The 16,986-nt window shown below is 40.1% G+C and overlaps 1 protein-coding gene across 2 annotated transcripts in view; it reads right to left on the bottom strand.

Annotated features, from left to right (window-relative positions):
- Positions 1-16,986, bottom strand: part of ATL3 (atlastin GTPase 3) — a 71,849-nt gene that overhangs the window by 52,607 nt on the left and 2,256 nt on the right. For both annotated transcript variants that reach the window (XM_058305272.1, XM_071217971.1), the window contains 2 exons: positions 4,961-5,175; positions 4,681-4,824 (listed from right to left, as the gene is read on the bottom strand). In XM_058305272.1, the coding sequence (XP_058161255.1) occupies positions 4,681-4,824; positions 4,961-5,175 (359 nt within the window). The remainder of the gene's footprint in view (positions 1-4,680; positions 4,825-4,960; positions 5,176-16,986) is intronic.

Below are 16,986 nucleotides of genomic sequence, written 5' to 3'. Positions count from 1 at the left end.
CACCTCCTATGTGGGAGGTTCCGGGTTCAGTTCCCAGTGCCTCCTGGAGAAGGCGAGCAAAACAATGAGCAGATAGACGAGAGAACCATCTGGGGGGGGAGGGAGTAAATAAATTTTTTTTTAAAAAAAGGAAATTTAAAAATTTTTAAAAATAAAATAAAATAAATAGAAGGACAATCCATGGTCATGGATTAGAAGACTTAATGTTGTGAAGATGTCAATTCTGGGAAATGAATTTGGCTCAAATGACGGAGCACTGCCTACCACATGGGAGGTCCAGGGTTCAAACCTGTGGTGAGCTGGCCCACACGCAATGCTGATGCGCACAAGGAGCACCGTGCCATGCAGGGGGCTCCCACATAGGGGAGCCCCACACGTAGAGTGCGCCCCTCAAGGAGAGCCACCCTGGGTGAAAAAAGCACAGCCTGCCCAGGAGTGGCGCCGCACATGAAGAGAGCCGATGCAGCAAGATGATGTGACAAAAAAGAGACAGATTCCCGGTTCCACTGACAATAATGCAGGCGAATATGGAAGAACACACAGCAAATGGACACAGAGCAGACAACAGGGGGGAAAGGGAGAGAAATAAATAACACATAAATCTTTAAAAAAATGTCACTTCTACCCAAAGCAATAGACAGATTCACTGCAATCCCAAATTTCTAACAGACTTCTTCACAGAAATGGAAAACCCAATCACCAAATACACATGGAAGGGTATGTAGTGCTGAATAGCCAAAATCATCTTGGAAAAAAAAGAACAAATTTGGAAGTCTCACACTTCCTGATTTTAAAACTTTTTACAAAGTTACAATAATCAAAACAGCAGGGTACTGGCAAAAGACAGACATGTAGACCAACAGAATCAAACTAAGAGTTCAGAAATAAATTCTCACATCTTTGACCAAGTGATCTTTGACAAGGCTAGCAACTCCGTTCAGTGGGAGAAAAGTAGCCTCTCACCTCACACCATATACAAAAACTAACTCTTAAATGGATCAAAGATTTAAATATAAGAACTAAAACTATAAATCTCCTAGAAGAAAATTTGTTTGAGGCAGTGGTTTCTCAGACTTTATACCAAAAGCATGAACAACAAAAGAAAAAAAATTGATAAATGGGACTTAATCAGAATTTAAGACTTTTGTTCCTCAAAAGGCTTTATTAAAGTAAAATGACAACTTACGGAATGAGAGAAAATATTTGGAAACCATTTATCTAATAGCGCTTTTTTTGTTTTTTTGTTTTTTCTTAAAGATTTAATTTTGTTATTTGTATATTTATTTCTCTCCCCTTCCCACCCACCCTCTCCTAGTTGTCTGCTGTCTGTGTCCATCTGCTGTGTGTTCTTCTGTGTCCACTTCTATTCTTGTCAGTGGCCTGGGAATCTGTGTCTCTTTTTGTTGTGTCATCTTGCTGCATCAGCTCTCCGTGTGTGCAGTGCCACTCCTGGGCAGGCTGGACTTTCTTTCGCGCTGGGCAGCTCTCCTTACAGGGTGCACTCCTTGCGCGTGGGGCTCCCCTACATGGGGGACACCCCTGCATGGCACGGCACTCCTTGTGCACATCAGCGCTGCATGTGGGCCAGCTCACCACATGAATCCTGGACCTCCCACGTGGTAGGTGGATGCTCTATCCATTGAGCCAAGTCCACTTCCCTTAATAGGGGCTTAATAACGAGAATTTATAAAGAAATTCTATAACCCAACAACAAAAAGACAAGCAACCATATTAAAAAATGGGAAACTTGATTAGACATTTTTCCAAAGAAGCTATACAAATGACCAAAAAGCACATGAAAATATACTCAATGACACAGGCCATGAGGGAAATGCAAATCAAAACTACAATGAGGTAAACGACTTTGGCCCAGTGGTTAGGGCGTCCGTCTACCACATGGGAGGTCCGCGGTTCAAGCCCCGGGCCTCCTTGACCCATGTGGAGCTGGCCCTTGTGCAGTGCTGATGCGCGCAAGGAGTGCCGCGCCACGCAGGGGTGTCCCCGCATAGGGGAGCCCCACGCGCACGGAGTGCACCCATAAGGAGAGCCGCCCAGCGCGAAGGAGGGAGCAGCCTGCCGAGGAATGGCGCCGCCCACACTTCCCGTGCCGCTGACGACAACAGAAGCGGACAAAGAAACAAGACGCAGCAAAAAGACACAGAAAACAGACAACCGGGGGAGGGGGGGAATTAAATAAATAAAAATAAATCTTTAAAAAAAAAAAAAAACTACAATGAGGGGGGAGTAAATGTGGCTCAGACAAATAAGCTCCCACCTACCACATGGGAGGTCTGTGGTTCAGTTCCCAGGGCCTCCTAAAGAACACAGTGAGCTGGCATGACAGGCAGGTGTGGCAAGCTGACACAACAAGATGATGCCACAAGAGACACAAAAAGAAAATCATAATGAGAGACACAACAAAGTAGAGAGCAAGGGTTTCCAGTGACTCCTAAAGAAAAACGAGCAAGACAGAGAGCTGACGCAATAGGCAGGTGCTGCAAGCTGATGCAACAAGATGAAGCAACAAAAGACACAAGAAGAAAAAACATAATGAGAGATACAACAAAGCAGGGAATGGAAGTGGCTCAAGAGATTAGGTGCCTCCCTCCCACATTGGAAGTCCCAGGTTCAGTTCCTGGTGCCTCTTAAAGACACAGCACAGAGTAAGTGCAAACAACAAGGGGGTGGGAATGAATAAACAAACAAACAAACAATGCTATTGAAGGAAAAAACCACAATGGGATACCGCTTCACCCTCACTAAAATGGTTACTATTTTTTAAATGGAAAACTCTAAGTGCTGGAGAGGATATGGAGAAATAGGAACACTCATTGATTGTTGGCCACAGCCACTGTGGAAAACAGTTTGGCGATTCCTCAGAAAGGTAAGTATAGAATTAGCATATGACCCAGCAAGCCCACATTTAAGCATATACCCAAAAGAATTAAAAGCAGAGAATCTAACAGATATTTGCACACCAATGCTCTTAGTACCATTATTTACAATTGCCAAAAGGTGGAATCAATCCAAGTACTCATCAACATATGAATATATCCATATATTCAACAAATTGTGGTATATACATATAATGGAATATTATTTAGCCATGAAAAGGAATGAAGGTCTAATGCATGCTACAACATGGATGAACTATGAAGGCATCATTTGATGAAAATAAGCCATACAATAAAAGGATGTATTATATGATCTTACGTATATGAAATAAGTAGAATATGTAAATTTACAGAGTGAGAAACTATAATACAGGTATCACAGACCAGGTCAGGAAGGGGAATGGGCAGTTAATGTTTAATTTCTATATAGTTTCTATTTGGAATAATAGAAAAGTTGTGGCAATGGATGAGGGTAATGAAGGCACAACATTGTGAATGTAATTAACACCATTAAATTTTATATTTGAAAAGAGATAAAAAGGGTAATTTTAGGTTGCATATAACTTACCACACACAAAAAACCCATAGAAAAGTTTAACACAAAGAGTGAACCGTAATGTCAACAGTGGGCTAAAATTAATAGCATAATTACAATAATACTGTTTCATTAATTGTAACAAAAGTACCATACTAATGTAAAATGTTAATAATTGAGAAAGCTGTGAGTTTGAGATGGGGGTATAAGGGAACTCTGTACTTTCTATAAACCTGTAAATGCTCTAAAAAAATTTTTTTTAATTAAAAGTTTGGATAAAAAGAAAAGATATCTAAAGATATTTCCATGAAAAAGTTTGTTATAATATTGTAATTCCTTATTCTCCTAGATTCTATTCTTTAGATTCATTAACATCCCCATTTTGCTACACATTATTTTATGTATAGAAAAAAACTAGAAATTCTTCCAACTCCCTTCTTCCTGAAACCTCGCCAAAAAAGAAAAAAAAATTTTAATGAAATGAAAAATAATTTAAAAAGCACAAATTCATAAGGAAAAAGCACAGAAATTGTGAGAACAGCAACCAGGAGTTTTGCATCAATTCTTCAGCTTCCAAAATATTTAGTGACAGCATTCAGAAAAATTGAACAGCCTGAAAGTGGCATTTGAACCTTAAGGCCTGGAAAGTCTCAGAAAATAGAGGCACAAATAGCTGGCATGCTGGTAGACTGGGACTAAAAACAGAAGGAACAGGTTCAAGTCTATACAAGGAACAGTTATATTCCTATACCCCCTCCTCCATTTTAGGAGACATGACTTATCCCTCTTGATTTACAAAGAAGTGAGTGGAGAGAATGAACCCGAGAGGCTCTGCAACTGTAGGTTCCTAGGCACAGGTGCCAGTGTGGGGTAAGATGCCCTACTGACAGTTGTGGGGGAAAGTGAGACCCCCCTCATGCCCCTTCCCTGCTCAGCTCCCAAAACAATGGCAGCCAGGCCTATGCCACTTAGACCAAAGTTAGGAAGTAAAGAGAAGAAATAACATCTTAAAAAGTTAAAAGGAATAGCCTCTGGGGAATAAAAATCAGGCAGAAGGAGAAATAGGGCATGTGACAGCGTTTTTTTGGTTATAAGCCTTAAAGAACTATTTGATCTCTTAAACTATATTCATGTAGTGTTTTTTAAACCAAGCACTTATAACACTGATAAAAATTATTTTTAACTGGATTAATACAGTACATATAAGAATTCTCATTTTGTTGTTAACTTGTAATTCCTTTTCTTCCCTACCTTCTTTCCACCTGGCTTCTCCACCGTGAAAACTTCACTCCAGATCTGAATCCCAGTGGTTTCTGGGTCAGAGCCTCCTCGCCACGAAAATCCTGTTAATGGCTCTTCTGGGTCACCCAACCAATCTGAATGGCCACCTTCCTTCTGCAGGAAAAGTAAGAGATTTCCATTAAATCTTAAATGTGTCATCTTATACTTCAAGGCTAGCCCGTGAAATGAGTTGCTCTTTTGGACATAAAAGTCTTATTCATTATTTTGAAATGAAATAATGCTACCTTACCTGAAAATATAAGTATCGTAGCATGAAGTCCAGAAAGAAGGACTTTCCCTTTCTGAAGGCACCGGCCACTGACACCACCACCACATCAAGATCTCGGATGTGGTCCTGCAAAAGGATACTGGCCAAGGCTTTCTCTTCTAGTTCAAAGGAATGTTGGTCTTTGTGAACCAAAACCACCTGCACCGGTCCAGGCTTTCTGCTCTCCATAGCATCACCTATGTTCATGTGGAGCAAAAAGAATGAAAGTTTCCATTTTTTAAAAATACATATTTTTTAATACAAGGAGAACAAAAACCTCTTAAACAGGACAAATAATCACTAACCATAAAAGAAAAAACGACAAATTATATTCCATTAATATTAAGAGTTCAGTTAAGACACCATTAAAAGAGTAAAAAGGCAAGCCAAAGAAGAAAATATTCATCATACATATATCCAAAGGACTCATCTCTAGAATCAACATAGAAATTTATAAGGAAAAAGAAATTCAATTTTTTAAAAATGAAAACTTTGAACAGAGACTTGACAAAAAAGTTATCCAAAATCGACAATTATTATATGAAAAAATGCTCCCATAGCATTACTTATCAGGGAAAGGTAAACTAAAATCACAATGAGGGAGGCGGACTTGGCCCAATGGATAGGGCGTCCGCCTACTACATGGGAGGTCAAAGGTTCAAACCCCGGGCCTCCTTGACCTGTGTGCAGCGCACCCATGCGCAGTGCTGATGCGCACAAGAAGTGCCCTGCCACACAGGTTGTCCCCCGTGTAGGGGAGCCCCACGCACAAGGAGTGCGCCCTGTAAGGAGAGCCGCCCAGCGCGCAACAAAGTGCAGCCTGCCCAGGAATGGCGCCGCACACATGGAGAGCTGACGCAGCAAGATGACGCAACAACAACAAATACAGATTCCCGTGCCGCTGACAACAACAGCAGCAGACAAAGAAGAATATGCAGCAAATAGACACAGAGAACAGACAAACTACAAACGGGGGTGGGGGGGAGAGGAATAAAATAAAATCACAATGAGACACCACTTTGTGCCCATCCAAATGGCTCAAACTTAAGAGACTGACAATATCAACTACAGGTAGAGAATGTGGAGCAACAACTATCATATAGTATTATGGGAGCATAAAATAGTATAACCACTTTGGAAAATTGTTTGGCAGTAACTACTAAAATTAAATATACCTACACTCCAGCAATCCCACTCCTAGGTAAAAACATATCTAAAAGAAATGAATGCTTATGTCCACCAAAGAAATACACAAGAATGTTCACATCAGCTTTATTAAAAATAGCCCAAAACTGGAAATAACCCAAACATCCATCAACAGTTTGAAAGGGTAAATAAATTGGAGTATACTCAGACAATGGAATATTACATCGCAATATAAAAGAACAAACTACTGATATGTGGCCTAACAACATGGAAAAATCTCAGACATTATATTGAACAAAAGAAGCCAAACACAAGAATGTATACTGTATCACTCCATTCATATAAAAATTCAGGAATATACAAAACTAAGTGATAGTGATAAAAGTCACTTGGGTAGGAAGGGGGTTATTGCCTAAAAAGATGTATAAAGATACTCACTGGATGCTGAAAATTTTCTATATCTTGATCTGGGTGATTATTATATAGGTGTATGCATATGTGGAAATTCAACAAGCTGTACAATTAAGATTAGTGCGATTTATTTTTAAAGATTTATTTATCATCACACACACCCCCTCCGCGGCTCTGGGAACCAATCCTGGGACCTTCCGGAGTAGGAGAGAGGCGATCATTCTCTTGGGCCACCTCAGCTCCCTAGTCTGCTAAGTCTCTTATTGTCTCTCCTTCTGTGTCTCTTTTTTTTTTTTTTTTTTTTTTTTAAAGATTTATTTATTTATTTAATTTCCCCCCCTCCCCTGGTTGTCTATTCTTGGTGTCTATTGGCTGCGTCTTGTTTCTTTGTCCGCTTCTGTTGTCGTCAGCGGCACAGGAAGTGTGGGCGGTGCCATTCCTGGGCAGGCTGCTCTTTCTTTTCACGCTGGGCGGCTTTCCTCACGGGCGCACTCCTTTGCGCGTGGGGCTCCCGCACGCGGGGGACACCCTTGCGTGGCACGGCACTCCTTGCGCGCATCAGCACTGCGCATGGCCAGCTCCACACGGGTCAAGGAGGCCCGGGGTTTGAACCGCGGACCTCCCATGTGGTAGACGGACGCCCTAACCACTGGGCCAAAGTCCGTTTCCCTGTGTCTCTTTTTGTTGCATCATCTTTCTGTGTCAGCTCTCCATGTTGGCCAGCACTCCTGCATAGAGCAGCACTCAGCGAGGGCCAGCCTGCCACACAGGCCAGCATGCCTTCACCAGGAGGTCCTGGTTATCAAAACCTGGACCTCCTATATGGTAGATGGGAGCCCAATTGCTTGGAAGTGAGTCACATCACTTCCCAGTGCAATTTATTTCTTTACCTTATATATTATACCTCATTAAAGTAAAACAATTAAAAATCTTGAAGAGTACACACAGAGAAACAGATGTGGCTCAACCAACTGGGCTCCCATTTACCATATGGGAGGCCCTGGGTTCGCTTCCCAGGGCCTCCTTGTGAAGGCAAGCTGGCCCGTGCTCACAGAGGGCTGGCACATCAAAATGACGCAGCAAAGGGAGACAAGCAGACACAGAAGAATGCACAGCAAATGGACACAGAGAGCAGACAGCAAGCAAGCATCAAGGGGGTGGGGGTAATAAATAAAATAAATCTTAAAAAAAAAAAAGAGTACACACTCATGCATCCATACATCCATACATGGCACATAATTTAAGAGAAAAGGGCCTGGGGGAAAAAGCAATTTTTCATCCTATCCTCCAGACACCTTGTTCCTTTCCATACAAACAACTAATAACTACCAATTTCTAGTGTATCATTGCAGAAATTAATCAATACTATTAGAAGAACACTTTTACTGCACATAAATCCAAACTCAGTTCTAAGAATGAGCTCAAAAGGCTAAATATATATAAAAACAAAAGTAAATCACTGTAGTGAGATGTCAACAACAGGAGAAACTGTACAGAAGGTATATGGGAACTCTCTACTGTAGCTGCTCAATTTTTCTATAAATCTAAAACTGTTCTTAAAAATAAAGTCTATCCATAAAAAAAGAATACCACTTTTTTTAAAAAGGTAAGTAATCAAAATAGCTATCACAGAAAACTTTCTAAGTGCCTGTCACTGCTAAACATTTTATATAAGCACAACTTTTATATACTGCCCCATCTTAAAAACAAGGAGGGAAGAGGATTTGGCTCAACAGCGAGAGCATCCGCCTACCACATGGGAGGTCCAGGGTTCAAACCCAGGGCTTCCTGACTTGTGTGATGAGCTGGCCCACACGCAGTGCTAATGCGCGCAAGGAGTGCTGTGCCACGCAGGGGTGTACCCCCCATAGGGGAGCCCCACGCTCAAGGAGTGCACCCCGTAAGAACTGCCCAGCGCAAAAAAAGTGCAGCCTGCCCAGGAGTGGCGCCGCACACACAGAGAGCTGATGCAGCAAGATGACGCAACAACAAAAAAAGAGGCAGTTTCCCAGTGCCGCCGGACAATGCAAGTGGACACAGAAGAACACACAGTGAATGGACACAGAGAGCAGACAATGGGGGGAAGGGGAGATAAATAAATCTTTAAAAAAAAAAAAAGGTATCTAGAAGGCTGTGTTTTACAGATCACTTAATAGCCTTGTCTAAGTTTTAGGGATAATTTAAATCTACAGCTCAAAATTAAGGACTAACTAGCAGTTTCCAAACAAGAGTTAAGAGCACAGGGGAGCAAATATGGCTCAAGCAGCTGGGCATCCACCTTCCACATGGAAGGTCCTGGGCTTGGGTCCTGGTGCTTCCTAAAGAAAACAAGCAGACACAATGAGCAGACAGACAAGGGAGTCATCTCTGAGAGAGGGAAAAATCAGTGATTAAAAAAAAAAAAGAGCACAAAAATAAAAATTATTTTATTCAGAGCCACTTAATAGGATTTATGTGGACTTATGGTGAACTTTCCAAAACCTGCCAGTGGAGACTAGGGAACAAGGCAAAGCACTATTTCCCTCAGAATGGGTACCACTGGCATAAAGGAGAGATTTTTAAGCAGTATTAAGGCCATTTTTTAAATTTTAAGTCATGTGTTCTAATGTGTATTAAAAATACCAAACCTGGGAAGCAGATGTGGCTCAACCAATTGGGCTCCCATCTACCATTCGGGAGGTTCTGGATTCACTTCCCAGGGCCTCCGTGTGAAGGCAAGCTGGCCCGAGCCCACGGAGAGCTGACGCAGCAAGATGACACAACAAAGGGAGACAAGCAGACACAGAAGAACGTGCAGTGAATGGACAGAGAGGAGACAGCAAACAAGTGACAAGGGAGGGGGATAAATAACTAAAATAAATCTTTAAAAACAAAAATATCAAACCTATGTTTTCATGGATTGTTGCTCAGAAGGAAGCTAAGTTCAGAAAGTTAATAAATTTAAATAAATTTAAGGACAAGTATTAAGTAATGACCAAATCACAAAGATAGTTCCTCAAATGATTTTCGTGTGAGAAACACTGGAGATTGCATGATCACAGCAGACAGACCAGTAATGTGCGGTAATGTTCACTTTTTATACTTACAATATCACATAGCAACAAAAGGGTTCTTGCTACTCTTTTTAATTTTTGTAGGCCATGGAAAACAAGTTATAAATATAGGTTAAATGTCATACTACCATTGTAACAAATGCATACTCGGACTTTTCTTCCTATTGTTGCCTGGATAAAAATGAAACATTCTACGAACAATTTCTTAGGGTTCCTCTTGTTTCTAGAGCAGTAAGTGAATCCAGGACCTAAAGACTTTCTAAAGTCTAAAAAATAATTAGAAGAATCCATTCAGACCATATGGATCAGCCACACTGTTCCTCACTGTGCTGTATACAAAGAAGTATAAATCAAAGCCTCTCACTGTGGCAGAGATGGCTGGTTGTTCCCCTAATATCCATTTCCCCCTCCTGCTATGGTAATGGATTTTTAGTAGGCATATAACTGCCCAGAAGTAACACATTTCCTACCCAAGCTTGCAGGTAGTACATGACCATGTGACTAAGCTCTGACCAATGGGAAGTGACTTGAAATGATACAGGCAACGCCCCAGCCACGCCATTTCCCCCTTTCCTACAGCCTAGATGCAGAAGTGGTGATAGTCAGTGGCCCTGGGCCAGGCACAAGGGCAATACCCTAAGGATACCGCAGCAACCAGAAAAGTAAGGCCTAGGTCTTCCTGTAGCAGAACTGTCAGGCTGGTTCACTTTTATATGAAACACAAACGTTGGGAGCGCTGTCAGATACAGCCAAACCCAGTAACTAACACTAGTCCCCCACCTCACCCGCCCCCCAGGGCTTTAAATTAAGTTAATGACATACTGGCTCTTTCAATTTTATCTACAGTATTTCACCATTAATGTTTGCCAGTATGAATATACTGACACAGAGCAGACACAGACAAATGCAAAATGAATGAGTGATATGGACTGTCACACAGTGGAAGGCCAGAACCCTAAGGATGTAGGTGGCATTGTTGGAGCAACAGGCATAGAACAGAAGGTAACGTGGGCTACAGGCATGACAAAAATATATGCAGTTGTGCAAAATGAACTGCACTTCAAGAGAAGTTGCAGGCCACTGAGAAGAAAAATGGGAAAAAAAGGACAAAACCTTTCTTCAACTGCTCCTCACTTCCTGGCCATAGGAAAGGGCCTGCGATAAGGTGAATTATGTACCCCAGGAAAAAACATGTTCTTAATCTTCACCTGTTCCTACACTTGTGAACCCACTGTACATAGGACATTTTGAAGATGTTATTTTTAGTTAAGATATGGCCAACTGAATGCGGTGGGGCCTTCCACAGGGATGAGCTGGAAGACAGAAGTCAACAGAACCCAGAAAAGAAAGAAGACATCACTGTGTGCGTGGGAAAGCAAGGAACACAAGGGATTGCCTACCAACCCTGGGAGTAAGCAAGCCTCCTAGCCGCTGTAACTGCGAGCCAAGAAAGTCCTGTTGTTAAGCCAACCCATTGTGTGGTATTTGTTTTAACAGCCTGGAAACTAAGGCGGTGCCCAAGAATAAAGGAAGAAAACTAAGCGCTGTTTAGGGGAGCTGGGGAGATCCTGCGTTTCTCCTCACAACAGCAGGATGAGCAGCCTTATCTACATGCACCAGATAAAACAAGATGCTATTCACTGACCATGCTCCTTCATTTGGGTCTGCTTAAGTGAAAAAATACTTTGAACTGCTCACATCACCAACAAGTCTATTTAAATAGAGAGAGCTGCTTTCTTTTCACCTCTCCATCTTTCCATCTTGCTTCTTAAAGACCAGGTCACTCTCTAACGTCTCTTGCCTGTTAGGTTTACTGTCCAAGTCACCACCTCCAGGTGTTGCTTTGATGAGGTCATCTCATCCCTTTGGGCTGAACTCTTCCACTTCATTATAGTACATAAGCACATCATTATAGGAATGATATAAAAGGCTATCAAAAACATCTTAATGAAAAAAAGTTCAGATGACTCAACAATAACAAAAAAAACATTTTATGGATTGATGACTCAAAGCTAAAATCTTCATTCTATAAATCAAAGCCTTTCATCCATTCTCTCTTCTATCTTACTTCTTCTAATTCTTTTCCTCATGCTCCCAGGCAAATTTATTCTCACTGGTCTTTCCACTGGGAGAAAGTTAGGATCACATCCTGCCCTGTCTTGATTTTAAAATGTCAAACTTAACAACCTTCTCAACCATTAGTTCCTACTAAATGAAATGCTTCTTCGCCCTTGACTCTAGGCAAACATCTACTCCTCTTTCACTATGCAAGCTATGCCAAAAGAGGTTCTGGCATTGACAGGGCAGGACCCAAATCCTCTCTTTCCCCTCCAGAATGTAAGCTCCATGAGGGAAGGAATTTTTATCTTTTAATCAATTCTGCATGCCCCGAAATGTAGTAGGCATCCAATAAATATTTATGGCATAGAAGAACAAATTCCATCACTTATTCATTCACAACGTGACTGCATAAATTTCTAAAACCTTATAAATCTAATATTCATGTCAAAGAACTACAAGCACAGTGTCTGACACATATTAGGGACTCAGTAAGTAGTAATTTCTCCTTCCCACTTTATTTCCCCTGAAACCTTGTACATAGCCATTATTCTACTCATTACAATATTATTAGATTGTCATTGTTTTGTCACCCTGACTGGGAGCTCCTGAAGTAGCAAAACTGCCACATTCAGCCCCAGTATTTAATATAGTGAGAAAAATTGTTTCCCAGTATTATTAAGCCGAAACCCTGAATTAATGAATGCACAACTATATGATTATATCAAATACTACTGATTGTACACTTTGAATGGATTCTATGCCTTATTAATAGGAATGAACAAAATTTATTTAATAAAAAAAAAAGAAAATTCAATAGCACATTTAATAAAATTCAGTTTCCTCCCAACACTCTCTTCTTTTCACTGTTCACCTCCTTGAAAGTATGTCTTCATCCACTGCTCCACTTGCTATCTAATCATCATATTTCATTGCAACCTGGATTTCATCTCAATCTCTGTTGAAACTCAGTATCTCTAGTTTATAATGACCTCTTTTGCCAAATACAATGGCTCTTTCTCCATTATCATTCAACATTACCTCTCTGATGTAACAAAACTGCCACCCACTTCTAAAATTTCTAAAAATCCCTGGACTAACAATTCACATTCTTAGGTCTCTTCTCATTTCTTTACCATCTTTTTTTACTAGTTTTTTTTTTCTTTTTTTAGCCCCTGTGGGTATAAACCAATGACGTGCTTAAGACTTTTCCAGTTTTTATTCATTCCCTCAATGAGTTCCTTACTTTTATAATCTCAACTATTGATGACTATTGATGACCCAACTACATCAGACCTCTAACCTACAATCAGGTTCTAAAGGCACCAATGCCTAAGGGATAGATTCACCTAGATGCTCCACCATTGCCTCAGTCTCAAAAGTAATATGTAAAAATAAATGAGTCTAAGAGTCAGGAGATAAGTTCCTGTTCCAGCTCTATTAGTGACAACCTGTGTGATTCTGGACATGTCTAGTCTTCAGTCTCATCAGTAAAATGAGTCAGGTGTTTAACTTTTGACGACTCTTACAGTACTAACCTTTTACAATCCTACATTTGTATCTCTAAGATAGATCCTCTCAGTTACCCCACTTCTCCCAACCTTTCTCGATCCAGGGCTAAAACTTTTCTCTGATTCCATCTTTCCTATGAACTATACCACCAAATTCTACCATTTTGTCCTTCCATAATTGAATTACCTTTTTTGGCAAAGGCTGTTACTCTACCAAGGCAGCATGTAGAGGAGAAAGAGCCTCACTAACACTCTGGAAGAGCCAGAGTTCTGACCCCGTTTTGCACTGACTGTAACAGCACAAGTAAATTATTTTATTCTTCCATTTCCTCTACAAAATCAGGTAGTTGGATTAAACTGTTTTCTAGTTCTGAAATTCAATGACTCTTGAACAAATTGAAAATTTCCTGATGAAACTTGCTAGGTAAATTATTCATCCCTAGGCTTAATTTAACCCGCACAGATCTGGCTGAAAAGCAGATCAAAATTTATAGCCATAAAAATATTAAATTAACTTGCTCAGTAAGGACCCACATAAAAGGAATCAATGTTTTGGGTTTGTTTTTTGTTTTTTTAATGAAGTAGGGTATGGTTGGTGCTTTCTATCCACACATTCCCACCCTCATCCCCAATAGCTGTGAAATTACTCCCACTTCTCAGGAATCTTAAACTCTGGAGAATCAAGCCTTGAGGGATGGTACTCAAAACACCTTTAAGTATTAACCTTACATACCTTCTCCCTTTAGAAAAGCAATTATCTTGCAAGGTACAGTTCTGCATACTGAGACAACAATAATTAATGCTATATTACATTTACTTGTATGAAAATGAATGACAGATATAACATTTTTGTACCTACAGAGATATGATCTGACTATAGTCACGTCATCCACACATGTAAGTGAACTTAAAACTTACGTAACTAAAAGGTGAGAGGTAGAAATACTGTATTAGACAGCTAGTTCTGACTGCTGTAAATTGCTTATGGTAATACTGTTATTGATTATCATCTCAAATATATAGAAATGCTGAAAATACTTGGATAATAATTACAAAGCATTCCAACAGCTTATGTGGAGCCTACAACCTTTTCTCTCATTACTTATAAACTAATAGTCTGTCTTTTACTTTGGGAAAGACACACCTAAGTCCAGACTGATCAAGAGAATGAAAAATACCTTCAAAAAAAACCTCTATAGCAATTACATTTCATAGACTAGTTCTCCACTGAAATGACAGAGAAAACCCATGAAAATAAAACAGAGTTGAAAGACTTAAGAGGTGAAATTATTGATGGGAAGAATTTGTAGAGATCTGGGCATATCACAGAACTGACTCTTCCTAGAACTCTTAACTCCAAATCTTTAGAGGCCGAAAATTTTTTTATAAAAAGAAATTGCATAAAATTACAATACAAGGAGAAAAAGTAGGTTTGTATGATTCTGTATGTCGACTCAGGTTGAATGGGGGAGTTTAAATGTCCCTCAAATGTCTGAGAAGACTGAATAATGATAAATTCAAAGAAACTAGGTAATTGGAAGCAGTTACTATTGTTATTTCAGAAAATTAACACAGAATTTAGTCAATCAATTCATCAGTGCAGACCAAGGGGAAGCGGACTTGGCCCAGTGGTTAGAGTGTCTGTCTACCACATGGGGGGTCTGCGGTTCAAACCCCAGGCCTCCTTGACCCGTGTGGAGCTGGCCCTCGCACAGTGCTGATGCGCGCAAGGGGCGCCCTGCCACGCAGGGGTGTCCCCGCACAGGGGAGCCCCACGCACAAAGAGTGCGCCCCATAAGGAGAGCCGTCCAGGGCGAAAGAAAGCGCAGCCTGCCCAGGAATGGCGCCTCACACACGGAGAGCTGACACACAAGATGATGCAACAAAATGCAACAAAAAGAAACACAGATTCCCGTGCAGCTGACAACAACAGAAACGGACAAAGAAGAACACACAGCAAATAGACTCAGAGAACAGATAACTGAGGAGGGGTAGGGAGATAGAGAAAGAAAGAAAGAAAATCTTTAAAAAAAAAAAAAAAAGTGTAGACCAAGGTTTCCTAATCTTGGCACTACTGACATTTTGGACCAGAAAACTCTTTATTATAGGGAGGTTATCCTGTGCACTGTAGAATATTTAACAACATTCCTAGCCTCTACCAACTAGATACCAGTGGCACTCTCCCCCAGCCCACAGTTGTGACAACTAAAAATGTCTCCAGACATTGCTCAGTCTCCAGACATTGCTCAAAGATCCCCGAGGCGGGGGGTGGCAAATTGCCCTGGGTTGAGAACCACTAGGGTACAGCCAGCTTCAATGCTCGTCCTTCCCGTCCAGCAAGTTCCAAAAAGCAAATTAAAAGTAACTAAAGTTAAAGAAACATTTAGTGCATGACTCAGGGTAAAGTTATGACCTGACTTTTCCACTCTTTTTGAAATACCACATTCTCTAAAAGGCAAGAGCAACACACCCAAAAACAGAGGCATACCACTTTCATGCCTTGTTCTCGCTGGCAGTCTTTAAACTTCCTAATTCACAAAGCCAAAAATATATATATATATCTTCATATATGCATGGTTAAGTATACTATGTTCTGCTCTCAGCAAACTCTAGAACTGCTGGATGTGGTTTTTATTGGTAGGAAAGGCAGGGAATTATATACTCTACTTTTTCTTAAAGTTGCGAGTATGTTAACACATCTACTTTTAAGTTTGTTTCAGTGAAACTACTAGATAAACCCAACTAATCAGAATATTGGTGAAAATTCATATTCTAATTAAGAGTTTAAGAGGAAGCTTTTTCTCAATTCATCTGCTGTAGAAAATCTAGTGTCTTAACACAGAATTCTGAACAAAACGTTTTTCTTGTTGACTAAGAATTTTGCTGTGCTTCATTGATTTATGACAATTATGACTAAACAGTATTGAAAATGCAGAGACTGACCTGAATCCAAAAATAACTGCAAATCATACCACAGAAAGAAAAAAAATTTAACAATGTACTCCAGCTGTATTATTTCCCTTTCTTCCTTTTTTTTTTTAAGATTTATTTTGTTTATTTCTGCCCCCCACCTCCACCCCCACCCAGTTTGGGCTCTCTGTCCTCTTGTTAGGAGCACGGGGAACCAAACCCCATACGTCCCATGTGGGAGGGAGACGCCCAGTGCTTGAGCCACCTGCACTCCCAGCCTCTTAAAAGTGAGAATATCCCCAACATCAGCTTGGTTACCTAAAGGTTGGAATTAGCCGCATTCTAGTTACATAAAACTTTCTTAGTTGGCAATATTTATTTGGCTGTTTCCCCTTCAAGGTACAAAAACACTTTCTCTACTCCTTTGCATGTTCATCTACTATACTAGTAAAGCTTTTTTCCTAATTCATAACAGGTTCTAACTATCAAAATTCATAATACAAAGCAATTTTTAGAAATGTATATATAAGAGCATCAACTTCTCGACACAAATACTAATAAAGTTTGAAATTACTTCAAAATAAGTTTAAGGGAAAAAATATATTAATAGTTTTAAGTTATACTTCCATAAAATAAACAAAACAATTCAGATTTAAGTAAGCACCTATAAGGAAATTTGATATTTTAATATGTAAATTAGAATTACTTAGTCATTTTGTTTATGTGTCCTGTAATGATTTAAATCAATATATGAATGGCACTCAAGCACTGGAAGCCTTTAAAAGTTCAAAGGTGATTCTAATATGCAATAGCAATGAGGCTCACTACTCTAAAGTGATTGAAAGACTTTTTTTTTTTTTCAATAAACGCTTTCTTCTCACTTTTTCCCCTTGGTGTTTGTTATATAATATGCTCCTAC

The sequence above is a fragment of the Dasypus novemcinctus genome, chromosome 10 (genome assembly GCF_030445035.2).
Source record: "Dasypus novemcinctus isolate mDasNov1 chromosome 10, mDasNov1.1.hap2, whole genome shotgun sequence".
In the NCBI taxonomy this organism is placed as follows: Eukaryota; Metazoa; Chordata; class Mammalia; order Cingulata; family Dasypodidae; genus Dasypus; species Dasypus novemcinctus.
The sequence above is the reverse complement of the archived record's forward strand: the minus strand, read 5'-3'. Positions and strand labels throughout refer to the sequence as shown.